The sequence below is a fragment of the Lagenorhynchus albirostris genome, chromosome 10 (genome assembly GCF_949774975.1).
Source record: "Lagenorhynchus albirostris chromosome 10, mLagAlb1.1, whole genome shotgun sequence".
In the NCBI taxonomy this organism is placed as follows: Eukaryota; Metazoa; Chordata; class Mammalia; order Artiodactyla; family Delphinidae; genus Lagenorhynchus; species Lagenorhynchus albirostris.
This window is the reverse complement of record NC_083104.1, coordinates 72,754,166-72,766,282: the sequence shown is the minus strand read 5'-3', so window position 1 is coordinate 72,766,282 and position 12,117 is coordinate 72,754,166. Positions and strand designations below refer to the sequence as shown.

Here is a 12,117-nt window from a genome sequence, read left to right as displayed (position 1 = left end):
AGGCCAGGTTGTTGACAGTGTATACAGTGGGGGAACCACTGACCAGTCCTGAGCAGGGGAGTGACCTCCATTTTATATTTTAAAAAGAGCTCCTGGTTGGCAGAGTGAGGTGCGCAGGGAGCTGGTTAGGACACTAACGGAATAGTCTTGGTGTAAGAGAGTGAGCTGCTGGATGAATGAGGTGTCGACGGGGGTGGAGGGAGAGGACAGAGGTGTTTAGGAGTGGTGTCAGTAGAACGGGGTAGCCAGTGGATGGTGATGGAGAGAGGTTTATGGCTCAGGAGCTGAATTTTCTGGAGAAGCCATCATCTAGGCAGGAAACACAGCAGTGGGAGGAGGTTTGCAGGGGGAGGCGATGAAGTCACTGTAGGACCTACTGAGTTGCAGCATCTGTAGGACACGTGAGGAGTTGGAGTGGAAATATAGGACCGAAGGATAGGAGAGAAGTGGGGCTGGAGATGGAATTTACTAGCTGGAAACAATGGGGATAGAGAACCTTGCCCAGGGTAGTCATGTGGAATGAGAGAAGAGGACGCCGGGTCACCCGGGAGAACACCAGCACTAGGGTCCTAGTGGCAGCAAACTAGAACTCCCACTGTCATCAGATGGCTTAATAATAGCTTATTTGCCTTTAATAGGTACGCTTTATAGTGGGGAAAAATACATTAAAACAAGAGATTGTTACCTTGACTTATTTTCCATTTCTGCTATGTTGTGTCAAAGGACTCCCTTAGCAGACACACTCACTTGTACCTTCTGGTTCTCAGCAACATGTAGATGGGACATTTGGTAATCAGCGTATTCTGGGGGAGCAGGTTTTGCAGGCTAGGCAGTGGGCGAGGCCTGGCCCATAAGGTATTCCCTTAATCCTCAGAGGCCTTTTGGAAACCGAAGGCTTTTAAATTAAGTCTGCCATGCAGTTTGTTGTAACAGAATATCAGGTCCTCTTTAAAACCCATCCAGATCGAGGTCCTGACCCGGCAGCGGAAGCCGTGAAGAACTGTGAGGGCACTGCCTTGGGCACAGAGAAGCCTTCCCAGGCACCACCTCTGTCAGGGCCCTGCTGATGTGCACGCTGCCAAGCCTGGTCTGGCAGAGGCCTCTGCGCCCTGACCAGCAGAGATGCAGACCTCAGACTCTTTTCCTCTTCCGCCAGCACCACTGGGAGCCTTGGTGCAATTCAGAAGATGACGCGGGTGCGTGTGGTGGACAACAGTGCCCTGGGAAACACCCCGTACCATCGCCCTCCTCGCTGCATCCACGTCTATAACAAGAACGGGGTGGGCAAAGTGGGCGACCGGATCCTGCTGGCCATCAAGGGGCAGAAGAAAAAGGCACTTATCGTGGGGCATCGTATGCCTGGTCCCAGGATGACCCCCAGGTTCGACTCTAACAATGTGGTCCTCATCGAGGACAATGGGAACCCTGTGGGGACCCGAATCAAGACACCCATCCCCAGCAGCCTACGCCAGAGGGAAGGCGAGTTTTCCAAGGTGCTGGCCATTGCCCAGAACTTTGTGTGAACAGAGCCCAGGCACCGGCTGCCTGGGGGCTCATGGATGGAGCCGTTCTGAGAGCGGTGCCTCTGCTGAGAGGGAGCCCGGGGCGCAGTGTGCTGTGAGAAAATAAATGTTTTCCTGTACGTTTCTTCCTGAGCTTTCTGGGTGTGGCCATGGGGTCAACGGTACTGAAACAGTTAAAAGGTGCCACGTGACGTGGTGGTCTTTGCCTGCAATAGCCTGTGAACTCACCCAGGATTATCAGGCTCTGGAAAACTGGGGTACACGCCAAATGCCAGTTTGTAGATATGCAATGGAATATCACTTTCTAGCCAGGCAAACTGTTTATTTGCCTTCCAGAGTATCATCTTCCTGTGTCAGAGGGCCGGAGGTGCTAAATGGGTATGAAGGTGACTGGGTTGCTGGGTTAGCGTGAATGGAGCCGGGGGACCGTTTCCTCCAGCACAGCGTGGCCTCCAGCCTCCGAGAGAACCTGCACCGTGATCCTTCCTCCACCATGGGGTGCCCTCTGCTAGGCACCGGCTGCTTCTCTGTGCCCAGAGCAGGCAGCTTCCTGCCTTGACTCCTGGGGAAATGCACTAGCTCCGGTGTTTGCAGAGCACCAAATCGTGGGCCTGTGCAGGGGATTCAGTGACAGTTTACCTCCCATTTGTTTGTTGGTCTCCTTGGGGAGGTTCTGGGGTGCTCCCTTAGTTTCTTTAAATGGAATCTCATCAACTCATTTCTAAAGTCACTCCTTTATTCATTCAAACTGTCCTGGGCACTTCTCATTAAACATTCCAGTGGCCTCTGAGAGGCAGAGTTGCATGATGATTAAGCACATGCTCTGTAGCCAGACCGCCTGGGTTCCAATCCTGACTCCACCACTTACACGTAATGCCTTTGGGCAGGTTATTTTGCTTCTTACACCTTCTGTTTCCTCACCTGTAAAATGGGTACATGATAATGGTACCTGCTTGATACGGTGGATGTAAGAAATGAGTTCGTGCCTATGAGTACCTGGTGATAATAAGCACTTGATAGGCATCAGCTGTTTTCTGTCATCATTGCTCTGCAGCTGCCAGCGCTGGGAAAGAGGTGAGGATAAATACATGTCCATGCTCTCCTGGGCAGATTGACACAGATCACCTAATGACTCCAACACATGCAGATCCCCAAGTGTAACAAGTGCCTCCGATGGAGAGGTTAGACTTTTTCCATGGGACAGGAGGCGGCTTCCCTGAGAAAAGGTTGCATGGTCTGCCTTTTGAAGAATGAATAGGCATTGTGATAGAAGTCAGAATAGTGGCTACCTGCGGGGGTGGGGAAGAGCATAGACCACAAAGGTCACAAGGGAAACTTACGGGTGTTGGAAATGTTCTAAATCTAGATCTGGGTGGGAGTCACGTGAGTGTATACATCTAAATAATTATTGAGCTGTATACTTCAGTGCACTGTACTTTACACCTTAGTAAAAATAAATGGACAGGCATTAGCTAGGTGATAGAGGAGGGGAAAGTGTTCCAGGCAGAGGGAAGAGCATATGCAAAAACCCTGTGGCAGAAGGGAATGGGGTGAGTCCCAGGGGCTCAAAGGAAAAGCCGATGTGGCTAGAGCAGGGCGAGCAGGAGGGATTGTGGTGTGGGATGGGGCTGGAGAGGCAGGGCCAGCCAAGCCTGGGAAGCCTTCCTTATCCTGAGGGCGTTGGGACGCTGTTGGAGGGTATTCAGCAAGGAGGGTCAGGGTGGTGGGAGGGGAGCTACGGTTGGATTGACTGTGGAGTGGGGCTGAGGGAGTCCAGAGTGGACGAGTGTAGGCTTTGCATGATGATGACCTGCTGGCCTAGGGCGGTGGTGAAGGAGGGGAGCAGAAGCCTTTAGCGGGTGCAGTTGACTGGGCTTGGCAATGCGTTAGGGTGGTGGGGAAAGGCCAAGAATGTGTCTCAGGTGTCCAGCTTCCGCGCCTGGATGGTTGGTCTTGCAGAACACCGAGCTTGGTGCTCTGGGGGAGGCCCGAGGGTGGGGGAGGGTGAGTAGCTGAATGGCGTCTGAGTGGAGGCACCTCTGAGATGTCCGAGAGGTGTCAAGTAGGCAGCTGGATGTAAGTAATCTCTTAAATTGGAATAGCACTCAGTGTCTATTTTGAAAGCATTTGTGTGTACATGCGCTCTTGGTGTTCCTCACGGTTTGGCGGCCACTGGTCCCGTGTTTTACGTGAGGACACCGAGTTTCAGAGGTAACGTGATTTTTCTGCAACTAACAGATGATCAAGCTGGTCTCAAAGCCAGAGCCCATGACTTCACCGCAGGGGTCTTCCCACAATGTCCGGGGGTCTTACTTTTGTGGTTGACGAGCCCTTGCCATCTTGAGCTGATTCTCACTAGCTGTGAGTCTAGAGGATAATAATCTGGTTTTCCCGAATTCAGTGGGTTCACTTGGAGCCTCACCAGCTCAGCCTTGACTGCTGGGAAGCGAAGGCTCTTCTTTTTCCGTCTTCCTGGTCGAGGTGTGCACCGCTCCCCAGGGCTGCTCTGATTAAAGGCTGATTCAAGGTCCCTCTGGGTATTTTAGGAGCTAGCAGCCCTCTTCACCGGGCCCTCTGGAAGGGCCGGCAGACTCTGGCTGACTTGCTCTGCTGCAGCAGCTGACGCTGGCCACGGAGGAGGAAGCGCCTGCACCGGGGCCTACCTTGCCAGGGACGAGTGTCTCCCCAGCTGCAGCAGCTGCTACTCAGCAAGTTCTTAATTCCTCTGCTTTCTGGGCTGCTTCCCGAAGGCTGGGGGAGGAAGAGACCCCTGTCCTTAGTGAAGGGCGGGATTGCCATTCTCAGCCTGGCATCACCTGCTCAGGGCATGGCCTTTGCTCTGACCAGGGCAGCTTGACCAAAGCTGCCCTCTAGCTTTGAAGGGCACTCACTGTCTAGGGTTGGCCTCACTTCTTCCCCTGCCCTTAGTCAGCAGAACGTGCGTCCATCCTTTCACGGGTCTACAGGGCACCAGCTGCCCTGCTCCAGCCCCGCTCCCGCCTCCCTCCTGTTGAGGTTTGCGGGAGTCTTTCAAATGACTGTCCTGCCATCCCCCCTCAGCTCAGGTCTGCCATGGGCTTAAACACTCTTCCCAAGGTGTTCTGTGCTGACCGCTGGAAGGCTGTGGTTTCCAGGGGCTGGGGGCCAGAGACCGCTCCCCGACCGTGACGCAGGCCCTGGCAGCACACAGCCCAGAATAGCCTCAGCTCTGCTGCTTTCCCAGCTGCCCTATCACTTTGCAAACTGGAATCTAATTTGCTGTCCACCCTCCCCGCCCCAGTCTCTCAGTCAGTACCGCTTTCTTTGCTCATGAAATATTTATAATCACAGATTATGTTTCCCTATGAGTATAAACTTGCTTTTGTTTTTTTCCCTTCTATGCCCTTAAGACAAGTCAAAGAGCCTCATCTCTCTGGGTTCATAGACCTCATCCAAGTGTCTGCTGCAGCAGCCGGCTCCACCCACAGGTTGACTCCCTCTGCCGCCCCACTGCTGAAGAAACGTGGAAAGCTGTACATTGGGGGTTGTGGTTGGGAGACCTGGGTTCCAGTTGGGCCTGTGCAAACTAGCCATGTGACCCTGGGCGAATCGCCGCCTGGGGAGCTGCGGAGCTCACCCCTTGGGGGCTTGGTGCCTCCACTGGTGGTCATGCCTCCAGGGTCACCAGGCATGGCTCTGACGGCACCCTTGCCCCAGCGACCTTGGAGGGTGTGCCCCTGGCTGCAGATGGGGACCTGGCCAAAGAATGCAGGGCTCACCCTGTCACCATCAATACTCCTGGAAAAATAGCCAGAAGCCAACCACCTCCTGTCGGGGTGGCGAGGCTACAGCACCGCAGGCATAGCAGGCGGTTCCCTCGGGAAACCCTCAAGGCCAGCCCTGCTTTACTGAGGTGCCAGGTGGGGGCAGAAGGGAGGGGGTGCCCCCTGGTGGGCAGGAGGCCCCAGAGGCCTGGCTCCTCCGGAATCAGAGTGAGGAGGAGGCCCCCGCGGGGCATGCTGGGCCTCACCTGGGCACAGCCTCCTTAGCTTCCCTGCTCCATCCTCCCATTGCCTTTCTTGGCCGCTTGTTCTCTCTTGTTCTTTCTCAGTTGCTGAGAATTCTTGTTTTTGACGAAAATTGCATGATATTGGAATCAAATACTTACCTGAAATTCAAATCTGTCCCAGCAGCTGCATTTCTTTCCTTCCCCTAGTCTTGTGATTCAATCTTTTAACAAAAAATTTCAGGATTTCATTTTATTCTTTCCCACCTGGAGGATGGATCACAGTTCAGTTCCCCTCAGTATTTTGGACACTTGCTGAATTGTTTTGCCAAATATTAGGTAATTTTCCAAATTAGGTGGACTTCCTAGGCTCAAAGTGAAAATGAGTTTGCTTCTCAGTTTTCAGCATCAAGCCAGTTTCGTTATGATTTTTTAAAGCCAGTGGTTTCCAGCCAGATTCGGTGATAACCTGTTGTCACTTGCTTGATATCATGACAGGCTGTCTTGTAAGACATACCACAAGCTTTTTCTTTCTTTTTTTTTGGCTGCGCTGGGTCTTCGTTGCTGCGCGTGGGCTTTCGCTAGTTGCGGTGAGCAGGGGCTACTCCTCGTTACGGTGCACAGGCTTCTCATTGCGGTGGCTTCTCTTGTTGTGGAGCACGGGCTCTGGGCACGCGGGCTTCAGTAGTTGCAGCATGCGGGCCCCAGAGGGCGTGGGCTTCAGTAGTTGTGGCACGTGGGCTCAGTAGTTGCGGTGTGTGGGCTCTGGAGCGTGGGCTCAGTAGTTGTGGCACATGGGCTTAGTTGCCCCGTGGCATGTGGGATCTTCCCGGACCAGGGATCGAACCGTGTCCCCTGCACTGGCAGGAGGATTTTTAACCACTGGACTACCAGGGAAGTCCGTGCTTTTTCTTTTTTTAAATGAAAATGAATTTAAACTTATTTTGAGAATTTCATAAGAACCCTTGAATAATTGGGATACCCCTGGATATTATGAAACTGCTTGGCAGTTGATTTTAGGCCAAATATTTATATGACAAATAGATGCAGCTCTCGGTCAATCGAGACTGATGATCTGGTGTGGGATCAGAGCCATCCTGCCCTCTCCCTGCTCTGGGCTCCCTGGTGATTTGTACCACCTCCTAGGGCTGGAAGAGGAGAGAAAGAGAGACCTTCTCTCCCGGTGCTGGCCTGTTCAAGGGATGCCATGCCTGGCCTCCCATGGTTTCCCGGGCTGGGAGTGGGCAGTACTGACCCATCCCCGTGGGCTAACCCAGTGCCCTTCCTGGCTGGCACAGAGCAGAGCTTTCGTTTGTTCATATACCTCACTGGCACTGTCCTTACCCAGTTACATTAGCTCATCGATTTGCTGCTAACTCTGGTTAAAGGTTCGCTAGCGAAGAAGAATGAAACCCTTGCTTCAAAAGAGATTCTAGAGTTGTCTGTGGATTTCGTTTCTCCAGGCTGGGTCCCTACAATAGACAGACGATTAAGAATGACTTACATGGTTCTCCATTTATTTGAACAGTGTTTGCTGCAGATCTGCTGTCCCATAGGCTTACCTTTGTAATTAATTAAATTGCTTTCTAGTAGGTAACTGCTTGCAGAGGGACAGTCCACCTATATATATTTTTTCTTTTGTAAAATAAAAAGAATTAATTTTAGTCTTACCCATTCCCTTTATTTATAAGATGTATTTATGGTTTTAAAAAGTCTGGTGCTGAGGCACTTAGGGAGTGAAGAGTCATGATATCTTCAAGAAATTACCAACTGATGCATCTAAATGAGGAGTATATGGAGATTATACTATTTTTTCAACTTTTCAAAGGTCTGACATTTTCAACATGTTAGTAATAAAAGTAATAAAAACGAATGACTGCTTTTTAAAAAATAAATTCTGGGAGGAGGAATCAAGATGGCAGAATAGAAGGATGTGGCTCTCACCTCCTCCCACAAAAAAAATTCTGATGATAAAACCAAACCTGTGTGTGAAACGTGTTTGCGTTGGCCGGGGCCCTGGCTGGCCCCCAGAGCTGTGGCTGTGCGCTGGCCGATGGGGACGGGACAGTTCAGGCAGCAGGAGCCAGGGCTGCCAAGTCCACTCACTGCTGCCCACGCGCCAGCTTCTGACCTGGCCGTTCTCACCATCCTCCCCACTTCCGGGCCAGGGCTTGGGTTGTATTCTATAGGAACGTGGCTATATTATTTCTTTTAACTCTGTGTTCCCAGCACCTGGCACATAGTAGGTGTTCGGTAAATGTCAAACTAATAGATTTCCTCTGTTCAAGTCTGTGGTGCGCTTTTCAAGGTGAGGAGAACTTTGCGCTTTCTAAGTAACACTGTTAGTCGATGTGTACTTTGTTTTGGGGAAGGCATAGGGTACCTCTCTCGCCAAGGGCATGTCATAGCTAACCCACCTGTGGCTTGAGTTCATTTCAAAACAAAACTGGGGGTTTTGTCTCACCCATGTGGTTCGAACCTTTCACTATGACTGTGTAGACTTGGGGGTTGAGGAGCCCCCGAATTCCACAGGGGAAAGTAGCAGATTCAGTCAGACCTTGGGTTCTCTGGTGCCTAGTCCTGTTCTTTTCCACAGCATCACTGAGCACTTTCTTTCACCACTGAGTTTAAAAACATGATGAACAAAAGAATAAAAAATAAATAAAAACATGAGGAACTTTCTGAAAAATACATTTGGATGGGGCCATATGTACCCAGCCGGTAGGGGTAGGAAGCAGCATTGCTTGTGAGCAGCCGGCAGGATCGGGGCTCCCTGGTGAGCATATTTCCCAAGGTGTGGTGACCAGGCTGTTGGGTGTGCAGCAGTGATGGGATTGGGAGGAAGCAGATTTGTGATGCTGTGTCTGAAACCTCCCCTCTGACCCTTTAGGTCCCCCACTGGGTCCGAGGGCTTCAGAGCACCTCACAGCCCTCTCTTACTCCTCCTGAGTAGCAAGGTGCTTCCTCACTGGGATCCTTGTGGTCTCTGAACACCTTTACCTCCGCAGAGCCCTTTCGCTGTACAGATGCCCCCATCTTTGTGATCTCACCTCGTGCCTACTGCTAAGGCTTCCCCCAGCTGGGTGGTAGGTAGGGCTGAGGTCCCCGTTTTATACACAGAAAACCGAGTAAGTGTGCAGTGGAATTGAGCCCAGCGTTCTTATTACTCTATGCGTGCTACGCCTGGTACCCAGACCCCCCCCAGGCATAGTGCTTTTCACACCTCTTTGTAATTGATAATCCCCATGGGCTCTGGAACAGTGTCCGTCTTGTTCATGGCTGTCTCCCCCATGCTCAGTAAATGCACAGAAAATATTGAGAGCTCCAGTAAGTTAATGACCCCCCCCAAACGTGCTCTTTGACCCCTAGGACCTGCTCTTTGCACAATGCCCTAAAAACGATAAAACATATTGGAGAATAAGACCTACAGCCTGCCCAGTGGTGTCGTCAAGTTAATGACCCCCAGCACACGCTCTGCACACACACAAAAACAATCATTTATGGAAAGGTGACATTTCAAAGTGAAAGACCCTCATTGTACTGAGACCTGAAATAATTTTTCCAAAGTTCCATGACAGTCCTGGCCTGACCACGTAGGGACAAGAAAACTCCTGTGCCCAACCTGGAGGAGGAGCCGATGATGTCTATTCAAGAAAGATACAGAAGGTCTTCTCCCGCTCCCCTGTCTTCCTCTGATTATGAAAATGTAACCCACTAAAGTAGTCGGGGCAGCGCAACGCTTGCCTGCCTGCTTGAAAGCCTCACCAGCATCCTGTTCTAATAAATCACTTCTCATCTATCAAAAAAATATCGAGAGCTCAAAGGTTAAAATTTGGATTCTCAATTTAGGAGTCTGTACAGATGTCTAGTATAGGAGTCAGCAGAAATGGACATTTATGGTATATCTCCAAGGACCGGTGCTGGGTAGCGTTGCAGATCTGCATGTAGATCCTTACCCTGTGGACTTCACCCACACTGGCCAGATGCCCAGCGTTTCCTCTTCGTAAGCTGTCTTCCCATGCCAAGTCTGGATTGATAACCCTGTTAAACTGGAGTTCACGTTTGTGTCCAAAGAATCAGTGTGTGCTTCCTTGGAGAAAACCCATGATGAGGTGTGGCTTTTGGCCGTACCTTGGGTATCTCTTACCAGGACTAGCCAGGCATGAACAAAGGGCCTTTAACTGCAATTTGGTTTCTAACTTTTCCAAACATAAACTACTTTATTCCTAAACTTGCTTTCAGTCACACAAAATTTTTTAATACCTTCAAATGTTCAGGCAACAATAAAAAAGATAGTTATGAAGCACCTTATAAGGCCATAGTTTCTACGGGGTGCAGAGGGCAGCAGTCCCTTCAGGCGGGTGGATGTCTGTGGGATGGATGGGAGGGGGAAGATGAACAGCTCAATCCTTGGCTCAAGTTCATTGGGTTAAATGATGTCCTTGGAAGCAGTCAGCAGTCCTCAGGCTTAGGCAGGGACAGAAAGAAAGGGAGTAGGAGGAGAAAAGAAAGCCGTGCACGTGATGGAAAATGACAGTGTGTCACCATAAATCGGCCTCAATGTTCATCAGTGCCCAGGCTGCCGGCTGCTTCTTTTTGACAGAGCTTTTCCACCTTCCTCTGTCTTGTTTCCTCCACTCTCCACACCCAGAGGGATGTAGAATACACAAGTTTACTAATGGATTAATGTTGAATTTTTTACTCTTTTTTTTTTTTTTTTTGCGGTACGCAGGCCTCTCACTGTTGTGGCCTCTCCCGTTGCGGAGCACAGGCTCCGGACGCGCAGGCTCAGCGGCCATGGCTCACGGGCCCAGCCGCTCCGTGGCATGTGGGATCTTCCCGGACCGGGGCACGAACCGGCGTCCCCTGCATCGGCAGGCGGACTCTCAACCACTGCGCCACCAGGGAAGCCCGAATTTTTTACTCTTCACCATGGTTAGGGAAAAAGAAAGCTGTTCAAAGGATAAGGCAGTGGTTCTCCACGGGGGTCACTTGGCAGTGTCTGGAGACTTGGTTTTCACAACTGGGGGTGGCATCTGGTGCCTAGAGACCAGGGACGCGGCTAGACATGTTACAGTGTACAGGACAGCCGCCACGACAAAGAACCACCGGCCCCAAGTGGAGATGGTGCCAAGGGTGAGAAACCCTGGTGTGAGACTAGGTGGGACCTCTTGTGTGTAAGGGGACAGAGGACACCTGGGAGTCATTGTGAACCGTGTAGAATTATAGGAATGGAACCCACACTGGGACCCACGCAGCTCTGCACTTGACTGCTATTTATCTGCCCATTGTCCTGACTTGAGCCTTAGGGGTAGAGCAGGTCATGGAGAATCTAGAAGGCTGTGGCTCGCCAAAGGGTTGAAAATTGAGTCAAGGCCATCAGAGCGCTGGGCCGTCTGGCTCACAGAGTGCAGATGGCGGGACGTGGTCCACACGAGAGGCTCTGGGCTGGGGCTCGAGCTCAGCGGCTTGTGGGGTTGCCTTTGGTGAGTCACTTTTCCCAAAACTTTGGCTTCTGCCCCTGCTCATCCTCCGTGACTGTCCTGGCAGTGGCACCAGCAGCCCTCCTACCTTACAAATCTCACAACTTTGGAGTCACTTTTGGCTTTGTCCTGCTGTTCCCTGTCCATTTTTAGTTTTCACAAAGTGCTACCCATTCTCTTACGGCACAGCGGTCCTCCTCGTCCATCCCAGGGCCCCAGACGAGTCTGGGCATGCCGCTGCCTAGTCACTGTCACAATCCAGCCACCCGCCAGAGGCAGCTCTCAGTGTAGGAATCTCATCTCTTCATCCATCATCTAGAGGCCTGGGGTCTGTGGCGCATGGTAGTAGGAGCAGAAAAGAAACACTAATGTATTGAGAAAGCAATGTATTGGGGGCTTACTTTGTGCCACTGTTGTACCAGGCGCTTTACACATTCTGTTCCAAGTAGTCTCTACGGTGACACTGCGGTCATTGTGCCTGGGGTATGTTGCCCTGTCTCACTGTGCAGCTCTCGGCACCCAGTCCTTAGTGGGTTCCCAGATGGAGAGCGTGCGTCCTTCCCCACCCCCAGGAAAGGCTGTCTCTGCTTCTCCAAACCCATCCCTCAGCTGGAAAACCCAGGCCAAGGCAGCCCTGCAGAGGCCAGGCTCGGCTCGCCCATCCCTTCAGCGTGAAGTGCGGTTTGTCCCTCCCAGAGACCGCACCTCACTTTGTCTCTCCAGCCCCGTCCCCTGGACCCCTGCCTTTCCATCAGCACACGCCCCGCTGAGCCCACAGCTCTGGCTGTGCACGTCTTTCGCTCAGAAGGTCCTTTTCTCCTGGAGTGGAGGCCAGTCAGCCTATGGAGCCCTGCTCAGAGTCTCATCGGTGAAATTCTGATCTCACATTTGTTGCCCGGGGCTTACATCTTCACTTGCCCCTTAGGGTCCCTCTTGCTCCTGTCCACCCTGCTCCGTGCCCACGCAGCTGACCTGCATGATGGACCAGGGGCTCCCTGGCCCTCTGATTTCCAGCTGGGTTTGGCCAGTGGGGGCACCAGCAGGGACTCAAAGGACCAGAGGAAAGAGAGGGTTTGGGGTCTTTGGCACCGTCATCCCTGCTTTCTCCCTGCAGGGCTGGCCACAG

The 12,117-nt window shown here is 51.9% G+C and overlaps 1 protein-coding gene across 1 annotated transcript; it reads left to right on the top strand.

The window, feature by feature from the left end:
• Window positions 1-270: 270 nt before the first annotated feature.
• Window positions 271-1,642, top strand: MRPL14 (mitochondrial ribosomal protein L14). The gene has a single exon (XM_060164203.1). The coding sequence runs from the start codon at window positions 1,188-1,190 to the stop codon at window positions 1,521-1,523; it is 336 nt and encodes a 111-aa protein (XP_060020186.1). The 5' UTR covers window positions 271-1,187; the 3' UTR covers window positions 1,524-1,642.
• Window positions 1,643-12,117: the final 10,475 nt, after the last annotated feature.

Excerpts from the sequence above, each read along its gene's own strand:
- MRPL14 (XM_060164203.1), top strand. The coding sequence starts at position 1,188 with ATGACGCGGGTGCGTGTGGTGGACAACAGTGCCCTGGGAAACACCCCG.